Genomic DNA, 22,075 nt, shown 5'->3' with positions numbered 1-22,075 from the left:
TTACGGACCGGCAGATATCATCGTTATTCCATGGTAATCAGCGATAATCTGTCTTTCGCCGCGAGGTTTGTCCAGTTCTTACGCAATGGGCCGCTTCATTCACGAAACAACTTTGCGGTGGAGGGGAGTTCTTTAGAGGAACTTCGATATCGGCGTTGCTGTCAGTTTGCTAGCAATTCTGTGGATTGAAAGGCTTCAGCTAAGGGGTCTAAGAGAAATCGCGGCTGCAGTAAAATTGATCGATTGATTCGAGCGACGATTTCGATTCGTGGAGTCGTAACTGTTCCCACCAGCTGGAAACAGAGTGGCCCGAAAGAACCGTATCGTTGCTGCAGCGCACCTTCTCCACGCGTTTGCATCGTAATTAATACACCCGATCGTTATAAAGTCCACGGTTACGGTAACTCGACCAGCTGAGGTGGTGCTCGAGCATTCCCCAGGGATCGTCGAATAAAAAGGAAAGTATCGCAGCTTTCGAGGCAGCGATCGTGACCCGGCGTCTTCTGTTCGCGATCTAATGCGAAGCAGGGAACGAGGCTCGAAAGGACGAGAATACTCGTCAGGGCGTGTCTTTCCATGTTCCCTGCAGCTCGCGTCGACTTTCTCTGCATTGTTAGCGAGCTGGACGTTCCGGGCATCCCTTCGAAGCCGCGTGCAACCGATCTAACAGGGGAACACGTAGAACCCGCTCACGCCGATTTTGACGAGACTCTGTAGATTTGTATTTTTTTGCTAATCGGCAATCGACTGTGTTTAAGCAGTGAGAGCAGCCCCTGAAGTTGGGGGTCGAAAACATATTTTCTGGAGTATCTCGAGAACTATTAGAGGTAGGACAAATTTTTTTAAAGTGTAAGTTTTTTGAAGACGAATCCAGCTCCCTGCTCAGTTCTTAATAATAATAATAATAATAATAGTTTATTTGATGGACATAAAATCCATTTACACAAAAAGACATGGCAATAAAGCAATAGGAAGAAATTTTTAGAAAATTTTCTATATTTTCTGGAGTATGTCGAGAACTATTAGGCGTAGGACAAATTTTTTTAAAGTGTGAGATTTTTAAAGACGAATCCAGCTCCCTGCTCAGTTCCTAATAATAATAACAGTAGTAGTTTATTTGACGGAAATAAAATCCACTTACACAAAAAGACATGGCAATAAAGCAATAGAAAGAAATTTTTAGAAAATTTCAGAACACTTCAGAAAATATGTTTGCGACCCCCGACTTTAGGAGCTCTTTCCACCCCGTCTTTTCACCCCGCGTGTGCGGGTTCAATATGTTTCCTTGTAAGCTCGAATAATTATCCGCGAAACCCGTGTCACGGGCGGCCAGCAAAGGACGGATAGAAGGTGAAACTTCAAACGAGTCAATAACCGCGCTGGCGATTACTTGCACGCGCCTTCCTGTAAGAGGTTCGAGTATTCCTCTTGGAAAGGTACTACACACCCTTCGAGCACTGTTTTTCGTGTCTCTATAGTCTATACCCCGGCCCCCAATTATCACAGAGCGTGAATGGAATTTCGGCGCGACGATTCCAGTGTCCTGTTACTCCGTTACGTTTACGCGCGCACGAACGCGATCGGTATTCGAGCGCGGTGCGTCTCGAGCATTGGTAATTGTTCCGCAGGTACAGCTGTTCGGCGGAGGGGCAACACGTTGCCCCGCAATCACACCGAGCGTGTCTGTTTGCAGCGAGGATTCGGACTGGAATTAAACGTGCGAACCGCGAGGAACTGGAGTCGCTGCTTCCGTCGACGTTCCTCGGCCGCGACTCTCGAATGTATTGAAACCGGGCGGTTACCACACGCGAGTTGCGGCAACGGGGGTATTAAGAAACCGAAATAATTTCGTCGAAACGCGTAGCGTTCGTTAATTGCGCTTTCCCTCCGAAAGTAGACGGGACGTTAAATTAAATGGGGGAACGCGGTCGTAAAGCATTGACCCGCTCGTCTGCTGGTTCGCTAGGAGATTTCTCAGTCCGGGCGGAGAGTTGGCATAAAATGTGAGAACCGTAGGATATGAAACGGGTAACCGCGGCGATGTACGGTGACCTGGACCATGCTTCGAGCGGGAGAAAAGTATTATCATGTCTCTAGCAATGTTAGTGATTATCAAGGGGAGGACACCATGTGATAGGCATCGAATTTGATGAGCCTTGGCACGATGGATCTATGTCGAAAATAAGTAAATAGGTGTCCGAGAGTTTCTGCCAATGGGTCTTAATAATAGAGATATTTTCATGTAACTTATTAAAAATTTCATAGTGGCCGTGGGGTTTTAGTGGATAAAAATCTCACACTACCCTGGTGTCCGCGGGTGATTCCCTTCTGGAGGCGTCGAGGTGCCTTTGGAAGATGTCTCCACGTTAAAAAAAACTTTATAATTTTTTTTATAAATTACTTTATTTATAATTTTTATAACTCTATAAATTTTTTACAATTTTTTTTAACACGGAGACATCTTCCAAAGTCACCTCGACGCCTCCAGAAGGGAATCTCCCGCGGACACCAGGGTAGCGTGACATTTTTACCCACTAAAACCCCACAGCCGCTCTGAAATTTTTCATAATTTACATGTAAATATCTTTATTATTAAGGCCCATTGGCAGAAACGCTCGGACACCTATTTACTTATTTTCGACATAGATCCAGTAAGTAACGAAGCGTATTTAAATGATAGACGCCCAACCTACTGTGCGATGACCGGGGCATGGGTTAGGCTCGTTGTCAGGTTGTTAACTGTTTTAGACAGAGGCTACCGGTAGGTGCGAAGATGCGGACGAAGTACGCAACAGTCGTGACACTTTGGTGGCTCGATCGTTAAGCGGCGATATCGACGACAATAACGGTATGCCGGTCTGTATCGTTGGCCTGGCTTCTTGTCGCGAGAACCTCCTCGAGAATCTACGCGCGTCCATTGTCCTCGAGATTACATAAGAGATTGCGTCCGGGCACTGAAACTTTTCAACGGCTGGGTCGGCATGGATTCTCGCCGATGCTCCTGCCACCGCGTCATCGACGAGTTCCCATCTCGGGCCGATTTATAAAGGAATAGCTAAAGAACGTCGCACATGGAACGATCGTCGAACGACACTCGGAGTCTTCTCGACTTCGCACCTTTCTCCTAGAGGAGTCGCAAACGAGGATACGGGAACGCGTTTGCAGAGCTGTCGAGAAGCGGCACAAGTATCCGAGAAGCTGTTGAACAACCTACGGGAGCGCGACTATTTTCCGACGCCAGGTCTCAAAAAGGCCGCCCTTTGATAAAGCGACTACGACTTCCTTAAGAACGTCACCGGGGGCCGCGTTAAAAATGCGTTAACAGCTCGTTGACGAGAGGCTTCCGCGTCAGTGATCCCTACCGGGGAGATGTTGGGAATCTTGGTAGGTGTCGCCGACAGGTATGCCACCATCGCGCCGACAGAGAAGAGGCTCTCCTCTTCTGTAGGACTTTCCTCTTATCCGTCGGATCGGCGATCCGAGAACCAGGTCCGGGAAAGATCGAGCAAGTGCACAGAAACGACTCTACGTGCTCCGACCATTCCTCACAGCCCTCCCCACGGCTCCGCCGTTTTTCTGCTTGTTTCGCCCTGCCCGATATGGAAATTAGTAATTCCCCAATAATTGCGAGTGCGCCCGTGGTAACGCAAAGCGGTAATTACCGGCGTAAACAGTCGCATGTAAATTGCCTGGAATAGAAAGCTTCTGGCGCTCTAAAGAGTCCGCGGCCAGACGTTTTCTGCCCCCAGAAGGCGCGCTCTAAAAAGACGAACCCCCCGGAGGTACGTAGGAAAGAGCAGACGGTGGAATTCCCTTTTGCCTTCGGTAACATTCGACGAGCAAAAAGAGCACGACAGCCGTGGCAGAAGGCGCGGAGCCCTACGGCTAGGCGGAGTCATTCTAAACCAGCGTCTCGTTCTTTCTAATGACTGTCATTTACCTGGTGTGTCGTCCTCGTGTCCTGCAGCATCCGACAGTCCGCGACGGGCCCCTCATACCGCGCGTAATCTTTTCAATGTCCGAGGCAAGATGGATTCCCGTCGTCATTAGGGAACATAAAGTGTCTCTCCCACCTTCGGCCCGCCTCTGCGCCCCTCTTTCTGCCTTTCGTCTTTTCCGTCTGCTCGTGGAATTTGCCTCGACTCCTCCGCTCGTTCTCTCTCTCCAGCAACGGGCCGCGCCAGGTGTGGTCATTAATTTCGCAGCGGGCTGGAAAAAGTTCGCGGGAACCGAACAAAGGTAACCGGGCGTTCCTCTCGCTGCCCCGCAGGCTGAAACGGCGATTTTTGCGGTACAATTACTCGCGAAGGTGAGCCGCGTCAACGGCGAGATTACTGTAATTCCACGTCGTCGGGCTGCCGCGAATTTTCCGAGCGTTTTGCTTCTTTTCCACCGAAAGGGACGGGACTCGTCGCGGCGCCGGTAGATATTGATACGTTTAGATCCCGCGCTCCGGGTCGCCCCACTGCGAGAAGTGGAGCTCGCGTAATCGATGAATCGGTTGGGAACGGGATATTCAATTACCTGCTCCTTAGAATTACCTGGGTACGGATGAACTTGGGGGGAGATGGGAAGCAATCGGAAACGCTGAAACCGCCGACCATCACTGCCACCCCCGCAAGGTATTCCAGCGGTCTGACTGTCTCGCCGCTGGCATGCGTGTTATCCTGGCTGTATATGCGTGCGGTGTGCGTTACTGTACGCGACGTGAAATCGGGGACTTCGGTGGTGGCGCACGTGTTGGATTGTTGGTAACAATTGCGTCGGCAAGGAAATAAAAATGAATTTGTTTATGTGTGACAACTAGGGATTGCAAGTAGATTGTAAATCGCGAGAAATACCCTAAAATTTTTACCGGTAATTCGCCAAATTTTTACCGGTGATTCGATAAATTACATATAGCAATATAGCGCATATATGCGTTCATTAATTCCATCGACATCTACTACGTTATCAGTAAAAAAAAAAACACTTCGATTACTAATAAAGACGAAAACCGAAGTATCTCATGAAGAACCAACTCTGATCCAAAAGAAAACTAAGAATCTGAAGCAGTCATGAAAAAATTGACGTATTTTCAAGTAGAAAAAGTAAGGAGAAAATATATACTATGATTGGCACATGATTTCTTAATGCCTACCCGGCCAACAAGGGTAGAATCTGAGAGCGCTTTATCCGTGGCTGGATTATTTTGTACAAAAATTAGGTAGCGATCAGGAGACCAAAGTTTAGACGAATTAGGTATGCTTTTGCGTGCTTGTTTAATAAGAAGAATTGTTAAATAAAAAATATTTAATTATGTATGTAAGTTAAGATTCTTTTCATTGATTTCGTGGTGACGATCCATATTAATAAGTATTGTCAATAGTTATACAAATATATCTATTTTGTGTTATATCACTTTATATTTTATGTTCAGAATAGTTTTATTTTCATATATTTTTTATAATGCTCGTTTAGAGTGAAAAAAAGTTTTCTGTAATGTTTACTCTTATATTTTCGATACCTTAAAAAATACCGGTAAATTATCGGTAAACCGGTTTTGATTAAAAATTTTACCGAATTACCGGTGATTGAAAAATTCGGTAATTTTGCAATCCCTAGTGACAACCGCTGACAAAAGCAGTAAACTAACTGTCAGTGTTAGTCTATACCTGACTAACAAGGTAAAAGGCAGAGCACAGGCCTGCTCCTTTATCTCAAGTGGCGACGGACTTTTCATATTGCCTTCGCGTTTTCTCTTCGCTTCGAGTCTTGCCTTGAGCGCAGTACGACGTCCTTCCAAGCTTAGTTTAATAAACGAGAGTTTCAAAAGAATAAGTATCCTGTGGTTTATTCAGCAACCCATTTCCAAAAGCGCGCGGCCTCGATTTTCAGCTGTAAATATAATTGCGGTGATTAGCGCGAGGCGCGGGAATCGAGCCGGGAAAGTAATATTGCTCGGGTTTACGTAACGAAAAGAAGAGGCTTATTAACGCGGCTGAATCCGGAGCAACGTTGCACCGGGAGTACGTGTGCTCGCCGATTCATTCGGGTGAATGAATCGCGCTCCACTTTCCGCGGCTACTGGCAATGCGAATCGCGAGACAATACGGTGTCATAACGATGATGTACGCTCGGTTTAAAATTCCGAATTCATAACGATGATGTACGCTCGGCTTAAAATTACGAATCTCCCCTTTTACCCGTCGCATTTGCTAATGAAGCCATTAAGCATCGCGCCGCTTAGCGCCGACTAGGATCCCTTAGTTGGAGCGGCTTAAAGTCACCTGCTGTTTTTCTAGGTCCGGTGGCTCATCCGGCGCGCCGAGCGCTGGGATGGTTCCATCGACCGGCGGAGGTCCTGGAAACCCAACAGGAGGCGGCAGGATGGCCGTCATCGGCGTCACCAGGAACGTGAGGCTCAGACGGCGCGGAGCGTCGGGTTTCGGCTTCTCCCTGCGCGGCGGCCGAGAGTACGCGGCCGGATTCTACGTGAGCGACGTGCAGCCGGGCGGAGAGGCCCACAGAAATGGATTAAGGGTAAGCCAGTCCTCGGAGGATCCTTGTAACGCGAGTCGCTAATTAACTCGCGGGATCCGTGCTAATCGGCACGAGTCGGTTTTGCAAGCAACAATGAGAGAGGGCGGTCCCGTTTCCACTCTATTTCGTCGAAGGCGTTTCGCGTAGTTTCACCTGCCGCCTCTTTGCTTGCAGGTCGGCGATCAGATCATAAGGGTGAACGGGTACCCGGTGGAGGACGCCGTCCATCAGGAAGTCGCGCTTCTGGCAAAAAACCAGCAAGTGCTCGTCCTCAAGATACGAAGTAATTACCCAGCTGCCTCAGATTCTTTAAGGGGTCTCCCTACTTTTTACGGCCTGAAAAGGAGCCGCGATATTTGGGATTCTTATTAAAAGAAACCTTCAAGTTATATTCAGTTGCCTATATTTGTAATATTTAGGCAACATTTAAAGAAAAATTAATCTGAAAAAAGGGTACCTAAAACTTTAAAAGCGTTTTTCGCAAAACTATGTTTCTTGAATTGGTTAGCATGATATCTCAGAAACCAATCACCCGATTTACTTCAAATTTTGAAGGTACATCTTCAGTAGATGTCCCATTCTCGTCGGTACTAAAACTAAGTCGGTTTTTGCAAAATTAGACTTTCGCGAGTTTTTTGCAGAAATCGATGTCTGTTTTAGGCGCTGCCATTTTTTTAAATTTTCAGTATTTCCCATTTAATCTAGTTCAGGCGATAGCCACACTCATGCAGATTGCAGAAAATTAAAAATTTCTATTTCAGACATTGCTGATTTTATGCTAACAACGCACATATGATTTTTGTAAACTACTCTATTCGAAGCATTATAAGTCTGGATATAACCACTATTTTTGCGTACAATTTTTTTCTCATATTCTCTAAAGATTGACAAACGAATCCACAAAGCCGGAGGCAAATATATTTAATGGTTTTGTTTTAAGAAATTCCCAAAGTTCGCATCACTGTTCGTCCGTGAAGGTAGGGGGGCCCCATAAGCGACGGCGGAGTAAATCGATATCATTAAGCGCATCTGTGCCCCGAACTCATTGCTGATTTTTCTTTCAGGCGTGGGAATGATACCTGTGAAAGAGTAAGTACCGATCGGTCATTACCCCTACCGCGAGCCATGTAGTATCTGCCTGCACACTGTATCCCCGTTCTAAGAGTACCTTACGATTCGCAAAGCAACCCAAACGATCCCGTCACCTGGCACATGGTGCAGCAGCAGCAGCACCAGTTGCAGTACAACGAGACCGGCATGGGAGCGGTGCCGAGCACGGAGGTGAGGATCCGAATCCTCGTCGGCGAGAAGGGCCGCTTGGGATGCGGCGTCTGCAGGGGCATCGTGCCTGGCTTAACCGTTCAGGTTGACAATCGTTCCGTTAATCGTTCGCTATCGACGCGGCCAAGGGGTGGCGGTCGATGCGAGCCGCGCGAGCCTTGGCGGGAGTTAATTGAATGGAAATTTCATCCAGGGTACCAGAGACGACGGCCCGGCGAGAGCAGCGGGCTTGAAAGCCGGCGACGTGATAGTGTGGTGCAACGGGCAGCGGCTCACCGATCTCCCATTCGAAAGAGCCATCGAGGTAATGAGAAGCTCAGCCGTGCTCGACCTAATAGTGCAACGACCCACGCCAAATCACCTTTACGACTGCCCCGAGCCACTATGGACTCGCGGCTCCAGCGGTTACGACTCCGAGACGTCGAGCGTGGCCGCGGCCAGCCCGCAACCTCAGCAGAACCCTTCCTACTCGCCTCAGCACCATCACGACGCCAGGATGCACCATCGATACCCCCGCGAGGACGCCTGCAACAGGAACGGAAGGTTAGTCGAACAGGCAGATGGAGAATTCCCCTTTCATCCCGATAGACAGCCGCGGCAATTAATTAATTACAACCTACGCGTCACGTAAACGGCCACGATGTTACGGCACTGTACGTGCCTGGGGTAGCATTGTACGTTATTGCGATTAACGAGGACCGGTCGAGAGGACAGCGATCGGCAGAGAGTATCAGCCCGCGCGCGGTTTTTACGCCGGTGGATAGGTATCTATCTCGTTACCAGCCGTTATCGGGCGGCACCGATGAATTTAACACCGGGAGAAAGTCCGTTCTATTAATAGGACATTTCGCGATAACGATCGCCGTACCGCGCACGACGAATTCCTGACCGCCACATTAATGTTCATCCTGCTCTTAACCTCGCTCCATTGCCTGTGCTTCCTCACGACGTCGGGTTTAATTGGGAATTAGAAAGTACCGCGTACGTATCGCCGATACTCAAGCACGCGCTGCCTTTGAATTTTCCAGGGCCTGCTGCCCGTTAGCCTTGTCCACGAGCAGCTGCAGTTCCTCCGAGTGGAGTCACGTGGACCAGGTAAGAGTCCTCGTCGGAGACGGGACGTCGCTGCCAGGGGAGTATTCTCGCGAAATAACGCGCCGTCTAAGCGTCTCTCTGGTTCACTTGCAGGCTCAAGAGTGGACCCGCAAACCAAATAATACCACTGTAATTCGTATCAACCAGAACCAAAACCACAGGCTAATCGGCGGGCCAGGTCTTCCGAATTCCCGCGGCCCCTACGAGGACGAGATCGACAACGAGCCTCTGTACGATCCTGTCGCGCCCAGGATCGACTACGAGGTCCACGATTTCGACGCTAATCCGCGGGACGAGGCGAACCGGCGATTAGCGTATCGGCGGGACAACTGCAGGCAGCAGGACGTCATCTACGACGGGCCGACCGACGACATCCCCCCGTATCACGGACCCAAAGTGAGGAAACTGCGTATTCTAATCTTCTAATTACGGGCAGCGTTCCCCGCGCGGGTGTAAGCGGAGTTTGAGGAGTCGGGAATGGAACGTAGAAGAAACTTGTTATTGGATAATTAAGGAGTAGCCAGCGGGAGCTTTCTACACCCCCACCCGAGGGTAGCCTCGTAATCGCTCGCTATTATCTGATCGAATTAGCGTGACGATCGGTGTGCGATGCACGTTCGACGGGGCTTAATTAAAAAAGAGAAACGATCGCTATGCTAATCGGGCTTGTTTGAGCGGGAGGGTCTAACGCCTGTTCCTACGATCTGTGCCACAGGAAAATGGCTCGCAGGATGGTAATCGGCTGTCAGAGCTGCAGATAATGCAGAGGCAGAACGAGGGCGACAGGAAAACGGTGACCACCGTGGAGGTGCATCAGTCTGTGTGCCCACCGGCACCTCCGCCACCTCTTCCTTACAAGTGGCCCGCAGGTTTGTCCAATCATTCGCTCACATTTCCCTGAAACCAGCTCACTCCGCGCTTTTGGGGTAGTCGAGTGTCTTGGCACTCTGTGCCTCATTTCGCGAACGATAGAGAGCCCTTTTTAAGGGGTCATTCCTGTTGGACGGGCTGAAAAAATCGATTTCTTTTAAAACATTTTTCGAAAGTACATATCCTCAAGAATGTACTGTTAAATTTTCGTGGAAAAATTCCGGTTATTCTAGCTTCTACAGAGGCATTTTGCAGGGAGGGCTCGGCCTCTGTAAATGAAACCGCTAACGCGTTTTTCTCGGAACGTCATTTGTCCACATCGTGAAGGTAAAATCTCAAAATCTATCGGACCGATTGCTTTATAATTTTTACTGCTTGTTCTGCACATCTGTGACTCTCCCAGGGACTACAAACAAGTATTTCCATACAGTAGAACCTACTTTTAAAATCGAAAATAGCAAAAGAAAAATATCGAAGAAACATTTTTCTTGTATATTTGCCCGCCGTTTTGCGAGTTTCGAAGGTAAATCACTAATTATAGCCCGAGCGATAGCGACAGACATGCTGATCAAGAATCTGTTTGGATTTTTGGGTTCAGATAAGTCTAACAGCTGAAATCGCCCACACAAACAAAGCATGAATTTTTAAACACGTCATCAATACCACTGTCAAAGGCATTTGAAAAGCAATAATTTGATTACTTTTATATTTTTTATCTACGGTAGAAATGTAGTTTAATGAATAGAAAGAAGTTTTATGCTATTACTATAAGTATTTCTGTCGTAATAAATTCCTGATAATCGCTGAATTTTTCGGCGCGCTAACCGGAATGACCCCTTAATCGATCGGGAGCTACACGAACGCGGTTCAAGCGATCCGCGACATGTTGCCCGTAAAATGACGCGTGAACGGTGACGTTGGTGCAGAGGTGAAGCCAATGAACGCCATGGGTATGCAAATGGGTAGTACGATGTCGATGGGCAGCACAGGCTCCACGGAGACGGAGTCGAGCCTGGAGTCGTCCTGCAGCAAGGACTCGGCCTCGACCTCCTCGTCGCTATCGACGTCCTCCTGCGAGCCGCCGTCCACGGTTTCCTACGGCTCGGTCACCGCTGCCTCCACCGGGACCAACAAAACCACCGACACGCCGGCCACCGTACACGCGACACCGCGCAATTGCGCCGCAAGGACGTCTCCGATCGCCAGCACCGACCTGAGCACAGCCATAACGCAAGAACTGCAAAGGCGGGCGCAGCAGGTACGCGCTAGCCGCAATTCTTTCGTTTCTTTTATTCCTTTATTTTTTTTTTACTTCTGGTATGAAACTAAATAGAACGCGATGCCCGCGCCGTGTATATCGCGTTACTTGCAAGTTTATACGCATCGCTGGAATTCTGATTCCTGAATCGACTCGATCGATCCTGTTGCCAAGGATTCCAGTGGGCTTTTCGCTTCGCCTCGACATGCATAAGTATACTTTGTACGCGCTGTGCAACTTTGCCTGCAGAGGTGCATCGAAGTTAACGCGAGTGATAGACGCGGATTTTGTTACCTGTCGAAGGGGGTACATGCATTTATCACTGTCCGGAGTTCTATCGCTGCAATGCTGCCTCTGTAATTTTTCGCGTTTCATCGAAGCGTTGTAAAAAGGCACCGCAAACTGGGGGAGCATTGGCATCTACTTAACAGCTATTAAAAAGGAAAAGGAAAACATTTTTATAGAATTTCATACTCGTAGTACAATCGCAAACGATGAAATGTTATAATAGGATACCTAAACCAAATTTAAAAATGTTAATTAAAAAAAATAGAGTGCATTGAACATAAAAAAAACAAATTCAAGTGTTTAAGTACTTACAGATGTGGTAAAACTTTAACTTTACTTTTTAGTGGCAAAACTTTAACTTTACTTTTTAGTGGTAAAACTTTAACTTTACTTTTTAGTGGCAAAACTTTAACTTTACTTTTTAGTGGTAAAACTTTAAAACTTTACTTTTTAGTGGTAAAACTTTAAAACTTTACTTTTTAGTGCTGTTTATATATGACGTGCCAATGTTACCCTGTTACGGGGTAACATTGGCAGGTATCTAACATGTATTAAAGAAGGATAAGGACAACAATTTTATGCATTTTGACACTTGTATTGCATTCGCAAAAGTTGCAATGTTATGATAGGATACTTAAAACAAATGTAAAAAAAAATGTTAATCTTTATATTACATAGCAAAACGTTCCAAAAACATGCCAATGTTTCGCCAGTTTACGGTACTTTGAAAAGTGAAAATTTGTTAGTTATCAGCAGCGTTAGTCACGCTTTCTTACGCGCCGTTAGGCGTTTTCAGCTTTTATGTGTTTCCACGGTAAATACGAGGAAGAAGTATTACCCTGCCGATCGGAGAATTACGATTTCTTAGAACGATCGAACTGTCCTTTGTCTAGGGGGCCTTCCGCGCCACGGCCGAAGATAACGCTTTTCCTTTGTAGATAGTATCTTCCTGGGCGATGACTCTAGGCGTCGACAATAATCCGGTGATTTAATTCAGCGCTGTCAGCGTGGCGATAAACGTGGCCGATAGTAGAGCTGTGGGTGCGCGACAGATTTTCGTTACGTTCGCGCGCAATTTGCGGGTGCGATAGCGGCTTATATCGGCCCGCGTATCTGACGTAGGGATCGGCGCTTGCTTACGGTTCTCTCTGCGGTAGCCGTGTCTAATCGCCCCACTGCATCGCGAGATAACCGATCGCCGACACGTATCACGTATCAGCGTCTCTTTCAGAGGAGCATGAACGCCGCCAAAACGGACGGGGCCAAGGAGAAGACGTCCGCCGAGCCGAGGAAGCCTCCGAATCCGGAAGCTCTGAGGGCGCAGGAGCAGAAAGTCACCCACGACAAGGTACACGCTACATTGCAATCGAACGGGAAGCCAAGTTTCACCCATTCACGGTCGCTAAGCGCGCGATCACGCTGCAACCGCTGATCCACGATCGTTTAAGCCGTACAAGAAAGTGATTAGTATCCAATTTTCTACACATTTGCCTGCGCGTTTCTTAATTAGAACGAGCGAGAGAGAGAGAGAGAGAAAAGAGACGCGCGGCAATAATGAGTAGAGAGCCGGGTCTAATTAAAAATTATTGCGCGACGTTGCAAACGATTGAACACTCGTAGACGAGCGTTCAAAGGACGATTCACAGGCGCGCAGCTCGCCGGGTTGCCTATCCCCCGCCGCGGTTTATAACCGTACGGAGCGAGCGGACCTGGTGCACTTGCGATTTCGCTCGCCCCTTCGCGCCGCTTTTCCACCGTTTCGACGTTCCCGCCTTGCCTCCGAATAGAGGAGTAAAAGTAGAGTCAACCGGCCGCAGAGTAGCAGCGCTTGTAACAGAAGAGGTGCACAGGATAAACCGCGCATTCCATTGTTCGCAGCTGATGGAGGAGTTCAAGCGTGCTCACAGGAAGATGTTCAACTCTTCCCAGCAGAAGGTTCACTTCTCCGATCAGACGCCCGAGCAGGTAAGACAGTGATAAGGCTTATCTCCAAGGTAACCGCACGGTGCAACCGTGTCCTCGAGCGCACGACGCTTCTTTCTGCGCGGTCCGAAAGATACAGAATTAAATGCGACCGTCTCAGCGCGCCTCTTCTGGCTAACTCGCAGGTTCGATGCTCCTGTCTCCATCGAGGACTGATCGCGAGCCGAGCCTCGTGGGAATCGTCGGCTCTATTAAAGAGCCAACGATTCTGCTTATTCCAATTGCGCGGGTAACAAGAGCGCTTAGAATTTCGCCCGGCTATGACTTTCACCGTTTTCTTTGCGCCGAGACGTTGCAGCTTTTAATTAACGGGAAGATCACGATGCGGAGGTAAAGTTGCTCGGGCGCGGCCGCTCGCGGGACGATGTGCGGTCGTAGGTACACGCGCGCGTAGGTATTAGTGGAAAAAGCGGAACCGGGGGGATATACGTAAGCGGGCAATTAAAAAATCCCATTAGCAGCGCAGACGGAATTGAAGCTAGGTGAAAACGTTCCCTCGGTCGGAGTTGCGCTTGGCAACCGAGCGGGCGTATTAAATATTGGTATAAACGGAGGTGGATGTAAAGTAAACAGTTGATAGGCGAGCAACGCGTTGTTACGCAGTTAATTACACCAGCCACCCGAGATCTGCCAAAGCAAACAGATAACGCCACGAAATCACGAATGCTTCGGGGCAGTCATTGTCTGCGCCGCGAGCCAACTCACGCGGCCCGTTCTACGTGTACACACATCCGCCAGCGTGTGAGTGCATACGCTCAAGTGCACCTGAATTTATGTACGAGCACGTTATTAACTGTTCCACAGAGGTTCGCCGATCGTTGGAACGAACCGCGGCGAGATAGAGAGCGATCCGCCGCTTACAACAGTCACGTACATTTCACCGATTTGTCTCAGTATCTGCATCTCCCCGCGACGGAGAGCATCGACGCGCGCTCGGCCGAACGGGCCACTGAATCGTGCCTCCGATTCAAACGCGGGTCGGCTAATTAAACCGTCGAGTGATCGCGATATAATAATAATCGCGGGTGCACAGTGAACAGCGAAGACTTTCCATCTTGGAACCGTAGCATCGACTGACGATCCGCCGATCCCGCGATTATCGCCGCGCCTTCGTATCGGGACACTCGTGTTCTCCTCTATAAGTTACCGCGGAGTCGTTGCGTAATTCCGCTTATCAGCTGGCGATCGACGTTGCTAATCGGTTCACCGATTCGGTGGATGCTCGGGCCGGGACCCTGTTTCCTTTGATTCCAGTACGCGCGCGCAGGCGTTCCTTTTGCCATTTTCCACCTTGCCCGTGGCTACGTGTCGGCTTCCTGCGAATTGCGGCAGACGCGCAAAATAATAGAGCTTACATAAGACGCTAAGCAACGCTCGTGACTGCTTCCAGTCGACTCGAGTCGTGTCGTGCGATCGGTTTCAAGGTGGCCACTGGGAGCACCGCAAATCGCGCGGGTCCCCTTCCGTCGGCTATGATTAACGAAAAACCGAGGCCGCGTTTACTGCCAGCGGAACGCCGCGGAGTGCCGCAACCGGGCGACGCGTAATTCGGAAAAGCCGTCGCCTCGCTGTGCCTGGCGCAGGAGCGCGAACTTTAATCGCCGCCAGTGTCCACCTTGGGCTGGTAATTAATGCACGCGCAGTGACTTAGGAGAGTCCCGGAACGAAAAGGCGCGCGGCCGACCGTTGTCGATCTGGCAAAAGGAAAGATCGTATCGTTTCGCGAAAGGAAAGTTGATCGATGAACGATAGCGCTCGGAAGCCAAGAGGATGAACAGTTTAATGGGCAACGGTGAACGGAGAAGGAGCCGCGTGTTGGTCACCATCACGCCTTACGACGTTAGTTAACGATTTGTTAAAAATTTCGTCGACGCGGCGGAGTATATTCGCACATCCCAGGGTGTAATTAACATTGTCTTACAAGGGGACATTCCGAATCCAGTAATTCAAAAAAAATTCTGTAACTTTGCGAATATGTAGGGAATTTGCTCCTGATTAGAACGCAATTTTTGTTCGCTGCCCAAATTCACTCTAAGGCGGTGTAATTGACCCCCTGAACATCCGGTTATTTGCAGATTTTGTGGTATAATTCGCCTACTGTAAGAGATAGAAATAAAGTTTTAAGGCAAAAGTTACGTCGTTCGATTAGATCTATCGTTTGGTGAACAAGTTATTTTACAGTTCACGAGTTATGACACAAAATTGGAAAATAACCGGATTTTCAGCGGTCAATTACACCCCCTTGGAGTGAATTTGGACAGCAAACGAAAATTCCGATGGAATTAGGAGGAAATTCCTTGCATATTCGCAAAGTTTCAGAATTTTTCGAATTTTCTGGTCCGGGATCTTCCCTTGTTAGAGGGACTATCGATAGAAACTTGGCACACTTGTAGAGCAGGTCTAAATCGACGCACGGGGGATTGAGTCTAAGCGGTGAAAGTTTCGAGGACACTTTCGTTACATTAGTTTCGAGACTTTTCCGTTGTTTCTTATAGTTTCCACGATAATATCAGAAAGCTACTACTCCGCGGAGTAACTCTTTCTGCGCTCTACGAGCATTCAAAGTCTCGTTGTTGTCTGTCCAATTAATTGCGAGTCTATTCTAACGATCGTTCCGTTCTTGTCACCAGGAACAAGAGAAGAGGGTGCTGAACGCGTCGGCGACAACGACCATCCCTCCCGCGCCACCAGCACCTCCAGCACCCGTAGCTCCTCCAGCACCCCTAGCTCCTCCCGCACCCCCGGCACCGCCGCCGCTCCCTCTTCTCTCTAAAACCAAGAGCAACGACGACTCCGTGGAGATGCAGAGTATAGAGTCGTTCAAGCTGAAGGAGACGCCAAATCCAGTGATTCCAAAGCCACCGCCGACCTACTTCCCCATGCAGACCGCCGCGGCCACTTTGAACGGAAGTCCACGGCACACCGGGAACGGCAACAAGCCACAGGTGAACGGGAAGGAGCCGTCCACGAGCCCCGTGTCGGACGCGTCGAAGCCAGCCGTGTCGCCTGCAGCTGCGAACGCGCAGATCGCGAAACCTGCCAGTGGAAAGGTCGCCATCAGGATAGGGGCGTACGAAGGGGAAGCTAAGCAGCCATCCAAGCTGGACTTCCTCTCGCAGCAGGCTCGTTCAGACAGAAATGGAACCACCGAGCTGACCAATGGTCCTGTGGTGTCCAGGCTGCAGAACGAACTGGCTGCCACGCTGCAGAGATCGAATCTTAGAAGAAAGACTGACGGGGTGAGTTCTTTCGTACTGTCCACGGTAACTGGAGTATAGTCTAAGTAGGTCGTGATTCTATTTTCTGGAGTGTAAAGAAGGTGGTTCGTTCTTGGAGAGCGCGTGCAATGGTCGACAAGTAAACTGTATGTTTTAGAGGGACGATAGAAGTAGATATTTATGTTAGTTGGCATGTTGCAGAACAATTTTATTTGCAAGGGATGTGTGATTACCTGAAGACTATAGTGAATATAAAAAAATTGTTATAAAGAAAATTTAATGATTTTTTATGCTGTGCAAAACTGTGTAACCAAATGGTTTAAAACTTGCGGTGGGGAACATTTTACTGTTTGAATTACAAATTTTTAACAATTTGATTATGCAGTTTTATAGGTCGTAAAAAGCCTTTAAGTTTTCATTGTAATCCTTTCTTTATGTCTACTACAGTTCTGAAGATATGCAGGAAAGTAGGAAATCACATATGAACCTTTAAGAGGTGTCTTCACTCTGAAGAATTGAAAATGGGTACAAACGAAAAATTGCCTGATACTTCTATTAAGGGGTAATGACGCTGTGGAGCAAGTATTTGAGAATTTTTTTATGCGAGTATAGTTAATGGAATACAAAATCTGTTTGAAGGCCTGTATTGTACATACCTTGAAGTATGACCACAATTTAAATTTTTTTTTTATATAAAATAGCGGCGCCACAGCTCAACAGAAGAAGCTTCTTCTGAAAAACAGTGTTTCGCGGCCGGTGATTTCTACTTCAATTTTTGACCTAGAACAAAAAGCCCAAATTTGTTTAGTTCTATATAAGATTATCTCGGGAAGTACACGAGGAATTTAAAAAACACTGATTTTTGTTAGAATGGTGCGTCGGAGCTTTTCTGAAGGTTTCTGTTGAATTTTGTGGTTTTAGGAGGCACAGCCAGCTATCAAGCCGATCCCCGAAAACGCGGCGATGGCCAACAACGATACAACGAATTCAGAGCCTGGCAAGCTGCCGCAGAGCAACGTCGAGAAGCTGGCCTCCGCTCTGAACAACAAAGTCACCATCAAAGTGAACCCGGAGAATAATAACCGATAAGAAGCTAGCTCCCGTTGCTAAGTCCAGACGGAATCGATTAGGAGTCCACCTTTGTACCTACGCCACAATGTACATTTTTGCACTCTTTTTGAACCTGCATCGGTTTTTTATCCCAGACGAAAGAGATCGCTCCCCCTATTGGCGAGCTTCCGTTTTTACGTCTTTTACCCGTACGTCTTTTTTTACATGTTATTTATTATTCGTATTATAGCGAGTAAGAAGCGAAGAAGGAAATGCTAAATATCCTTATTAACCGAGGCAAGGGGCTGCGACACCTTTTACCACGTAGGGCCCGAGTCTTTAAACTTAGTCCCCTCCGTCGCCGACTATGTGTATGTCGTGGAACACGATGGAGGTATCGAACTGAAAAAAAAAAAATAAAGACAATGATACCTAAAGCTGTAGCGTTCCATTCATTCCCTCCCCCTTGAAGTGATCCGACGATCGATCTCCCCCCTCGCTGCTGCACCTTGCCGTAGATTGAATCCAGTTAACCTCTCGCTAGAGTACTCCTCGGGGCTTTTGAAAAATTCCCTGGTCACGTAGGATCTCGTAGATGACTTATCTAAACCGGCCAAATTGTACTTCATGCACTCGTCACGCGGGACCAAGACTCCGCGTAAACGGGCGAGCATCCGCGGAGTGGAGTGCAACAGAATCCAGAAGCTGTTGTCCTCCGAGTACTCCGACTTCTCGGAGGATATCCTCGTGGAATCTCCGTTCGCCGAGACCACCAGGAACGGCCGAGGGGTCCGCCAAGTTTCACTAGGTCTTACGCCCTCCATATTGATCGTAGCTGCGGACATTCTCAAAAGCAACTCGCAGTTCTTCTGCCCGCGAGGCCTCGACCCCAGCATCGAGAGCTTCGAGCTGGTCTCGGTGTACCCTTTGCAGTACGTCGCTCTGAGCGTGTTCAGCAGGAGGCATCGCAAAACTTTAAAGGCAAGGTAGACGTTCGTTACTAAACGACACTGCTCCGTACAGAGTGGCCAGACTCCTTTGGAATTAATCACGGCGCGATGCGAGGATTCATCCTGGTGCCTTAAAGGGCCGTTCTACTTTGATCGGCCGAAAGATTAAGCGATTTTCAAAGATTTTGTTCCTAGTTCCACAAATATTTATTTCGTTATACGTTGCATTTATCGTGAAAAAAATCTTTAAAAATACCTGAATTTTTGGGCCGAGCAAAGTAGAATGACCCCTTAAGCTTGACTGACATCGATGCATTTAGGTTTGCCGATGGAAGGGCGAGCTACTACGAGCTCGGCGGTATACAGAGGCGGCAGGTTTCTTGGAAGAAATGGTGCGAGCAGGTGGAGAGTTTGCTTGCGAGAAGGGTGGATGGGAGTTCGCTGTCTGAAACCACTGCTGCGAGTTCGTCGAGCTCCACGACGCTGTACATCCTCTCCTCGGAGGTGGAGGTTCGAAGGGAGACTAAGAAGGAAGGAAAGAAGGCAGTGTGCAGGTAACACCCTCGATCTCTGCGAGTAAACGCAGAAGTAGCAGTAGTAACTCCGTAACGAGCGCAGAGTGTGGGCGCACTACAGAGGCGCTGGGGATTACGCGCCCTCGACGTGGACCCAGAAGGACCTGTATCTCGGGCCCGGCCACGACGAGTTAGTCTACGGCCGATACGCCCCAGTGCCCGTGCGATTCGCCGGGGCCAGCCTGGAGGACGTGCAGGAGGAACTGAGGGACCTGTCGCCGAGCAAACTCGAGAAGCCCAGCTGCAGCTGGCCCACGTGCCAGTGCTTCGACAAGAAAAGCCAGTACAAAGGTGGCCTCTGCGACGTGCTGTTCCTCAGAGACCACAATCGCAGGTACTGCAACACGAACAAATTCTCCGCCACCTGCCAGAGCTGCCCTTGCAACCATTTCGGAGGGAAGACCCTCCCCGACGACAAGGTCCCCGAGAAACGGAGCGTATGGTACAACGATCAGGCGTTGGAAGAGACGGCGACGAAGAACAGAGCCCCTCGCCAAGATGCGAGAAGCCCCAGGAAGTGTCTCGCGCGAAGGATATCGCGCTTTGGTTTCGGAGTTCCAGAAAAATGCCACTCAGGCCTCGTCCTGGGGCCCACTAGAAGACATCGGGATTGTTACCATTTCGAATACGATGCAAACTACACGCAGAACTTCCGCGTTCTCATGGAGAATGCCGTGAAGGTCTGGGAGGGCGAAGGAAAGGCTCGCTCAAAGTCTACCAGAGGCTCGAAACACTGGAGAAGATACGGTCTCTGCGCAGCACCGCACTTCCTCCACGCCCTGGGGCCTTGGTCCGTGCAGCCGGGGGAGCGGAGCTCGGTCCAAGGACGTAGATCGTTCAGCTTGGTCACCATACGTCGACAACCACCTGATCCTGAACTGAGACTTCCCGTGTCGCGACGCCAGCTAACAGCAAGCATTTCCTACGCTGCTCTGCAATCGGGTAGGTTCGGATCGATCGGGTCCACTGCCAGAGGACGCGTGGTGCTGTTTTGGACCCCAGAGTACTGGTACAGGCCCAGGCCAGCGGCTGCGGCTTACAGGTAGTAAAGAAAAATGGTAATCAGGTGGAAAGAGGATCTTATCAATCCTGTTGCAACAGGGAGCTGAGGCGACACTTGAACCATCTGAGAAACTATCGGCAGGAGAAGGATCGACCGATGAAAAGGAAGCTGTTCTACAAAAGGAGGAGGTGTCAGTGCGAGGAGGACAGTCTCATCGTCGCTGAAGAGAAGCCCAGTTTCCTCGGGCGGATCTTCTCTGGAAGTGCGTCTGTTAAGAAGAGGAGAAAATTAGAGGACCAGGAAGAGAATAGCAGCACGGTTCAGTTGAGAAGATTGTTAAGAATGGATTTCAGAATCACCATCTGGGATATGGAAAGCACCACCCTGGCTAAGCAGCTGACCGTGATCGATCGGGATCTCTTCGTCCGAATACCCACGGAGGAGATCGAGATCTTGGTCTTCCAAAGAGGCTCGAAAAACGCGCCCAATCTGGCTGCGTGGATAGCGTTCAGTCACAGGATCTCTTGTCTCACTGTCAGCGAGGTTCTAGCGGTCAAAAAGCTGGACATCCGGGGCAGAATCATCGCCAGACTCATCAACGCGGCCAGCAAGTGCTTTGCCATGGGAAACTTTCATTCGTGCAGGTCCATTTTGTCTGGTTTACAGGCGCCGCCGATTTATAGGCTGCGACGTAGCTGGTCTTACTTGCGTACCCACCACGCCAACAGGTACGCTGCTCCTCGAAAATGTATGCGTAATATTCTAACAAAACGATACACATCGTATCAAACCATTTCCACATTTTAGATACGAAACCATGGAAAGACTTTGCAAGCTCTATAAAAGTCCCTGCTCTCTGACTTACCAACGAGCTTGGAGTAAAGCAGAGGGGAGTCCACCTTGTTTGCCATACGTCGGTGATCTCTTTGCAAGACTTCTTGGCTTGGGCAACACAGACTGCCCACAGGACTGCTATCCTTTATGTCCTATAAAGGAGGCAGTGCCTCAACAGCCTTTAAACAACGTAGAATCAATTAGTCTATCAAATAAAGATGCTCCCTGCGTGAACAGTGATGAGAATTTAGAAGCGAAGCAAGGCTTGGGTAGACGTATTCTGGCATCAGTGTTCAATAGAGTAAAGTACAAAAAGGATGAAACTACTATCTGCGAAGAGAAGACAGATCCGCCGTGGACATCCAGAGAGCAGGACTTGGCGTGGAAATATTTTTACCGCTGGAATAACGTTGTCCTGAAACGCAAAGCCCTCGTTAAGCAAGAGGAGAGGTTCAGGGATGTGGACCCGAGGCTGAGACGAGTTCTCGAGGTCGCATCCTGGCTGACTGACTGCCAGAGGCGGGCTCAGGGATACGATATCCCGGGACACTCGTTCACGCGTGAATTTCTGTTAAAGACTCGATACAGAGAGGATAGAGAGAACTTTTTTATTAGCCTGAAACTGGAACCGTCCAAGATTACTTGAGCTGGGGCGCTTGGAAGAATTGGCAATGTATTATCATTAATGGGGAAGACGAATGTCGAACAAATATGAATCAGTCGATTAAGAACTAGAGTTTCGAGGTAGAGTGGTTTAAAAAATTATATATAAAAAAAAAACCTCATGGATCCTTATTTGGAAGCGTTCCGTACAAAGGGGCGGTACACGAAGATTTTCAACATATACGCTCCTCGAACGATCCATCGTCGTTAATCTCGTCCTGGGCGATGAGGGGAACGCTGTGCTCTACAATGCAACAACAGATTAAGTGAATGCAAAGAACGGCGAGAAAAAAATAATAGAAGAGACGTAAAAGAATTGTAGAAATTAAGTAAATTTATATATATACTTATATACATTTTATATACATCAATCGCTTGCTGGAACAGTGTGTATCTACATGTGCTTTTGTACTTGCAATACTTATATCGTTTCTTCTCTTTCATTTTAATAAAAGAAATTTCTGATCCACTTATACGAGACATCG

General features: G+C 48.6%; 2 protein-coding genes and 1 long non-coding RNA gene across 6 annotated transcripts in view; 2 read left to right on the top strand and 1 right to left on the bottom strand.

Moving 5' to 3' along the window:
- The window catches only part of LOC143373107 (uncharacterized), a 38,503-nt gene extending 20,501 nt beyond the window's left edge, over positions 1-18,002 (top strand). The window contains exons 2-14 of one of the 4 annotated variants that reach the window (XM_076820018.1): positions 6,285-6,522; positions 6,697-6,805; positions 7,587-7,611; positions 7,707-7,887; positions 7,997-8,346; positions 8,832-8,898; positions 8,992-9,294; positions 9,614-9,767; positions 10,695-11,026; positions 12,546-12,662; positions 13,193-13,279; positions 15,928-16,536; positions 17,437-18,002. In XM_076820018.1, the coding sequence (XP_076676133.1) occupies positions 6,285-6,522; positions 6,697-6,805; positions 7,587-7,611; positions 7,707-7,887; positions 7,997-8,346; positions 8,832-8,898; positions 8,992-9,294; positions 9,614-9,767; positions 10,695-11,026; positions 12,546-12,662; positions 13,193-13,279; positions 15,928-16,536; positions 17,437-17,604 (2,740 nt within the window). In that variant the 3' untranslated portion in view covers positions 17,605-18,002. Of the gene's footprint in view, positions 1-6,284; positions 6,523-6,696; positions 6,806-7,586; positions 7,612-7,685; positions 7,888-7,996; positions 8,347-8,831; positions 8,905-8,991; positions 9,295-9,613; positions 9,768-10,694; positions 11,027-12,545; positions 12,663-13,192; positions 13,280-15,927; positions 16,537-17,436 lie in introns of all 4 variants that reach the window. The other 3 variants (XM_076820017.1, XM_076820016.1, XM_076820015.1) reach the window with 3 other exon arrangements.
- LOC143373113 (uncharacterized) lies at positions 7,436-14,342 on the bottom strand. Its single transcript, XR_013086419.1, has 3 exons — positions 14,172-14,342; positions 7,691-8,328; positions 7,436-7,601 (listed from the first exon to the last, which is right to left on the bottom strand). It is a non-coding gene; the product is annotated as an uncharacterized LOC143373113 (long non-coding RNA).
- A 190-nt stretch (positions 18,003-18,192) lies between the features above and the next one.
- On the top strand, positions 18,193-21,883 carry LOC143373187 (uncharacterized). Its single transcript, XM_076820177.1, has 5 exons — positions 18,193-18,551; positions 18,812-19,069; positions 19,134-20,132; positions 20,192-20,821; positions 20,901-21,883. Exons 1-5 carry the CDS (start codon positions 18,193-18,195, stop codon positions 21,571-21,573), a joined length of 2,919 nt encoding a protein of 972 aa, XP_076676292.1. The 3' UTR covers positions 21,574-21,883.
- The last annotated feature ends 192 nt before the right edge of the window (positions 21,884-22,075 follow it).

This window comes from Andrena cerasifolii, chromosome 9, assembly GCF_050908995.1.
Source record: "Andrena cerasifolii isolate SP2316 chromosome 9, iyAndCera1_principal, whole genome shotgun sequence".
Lineage (NCBI taxonomy): Eukaryota > Metazoa > Arthropoda > Insecta > Hymenoptera > Andrenidae > Andrena > Andrena cerasifolii.
Note: the sequence above shows the minus strand (reverse complement) of the source record. Positions and strands in the feature narration are given on the sequence as shown.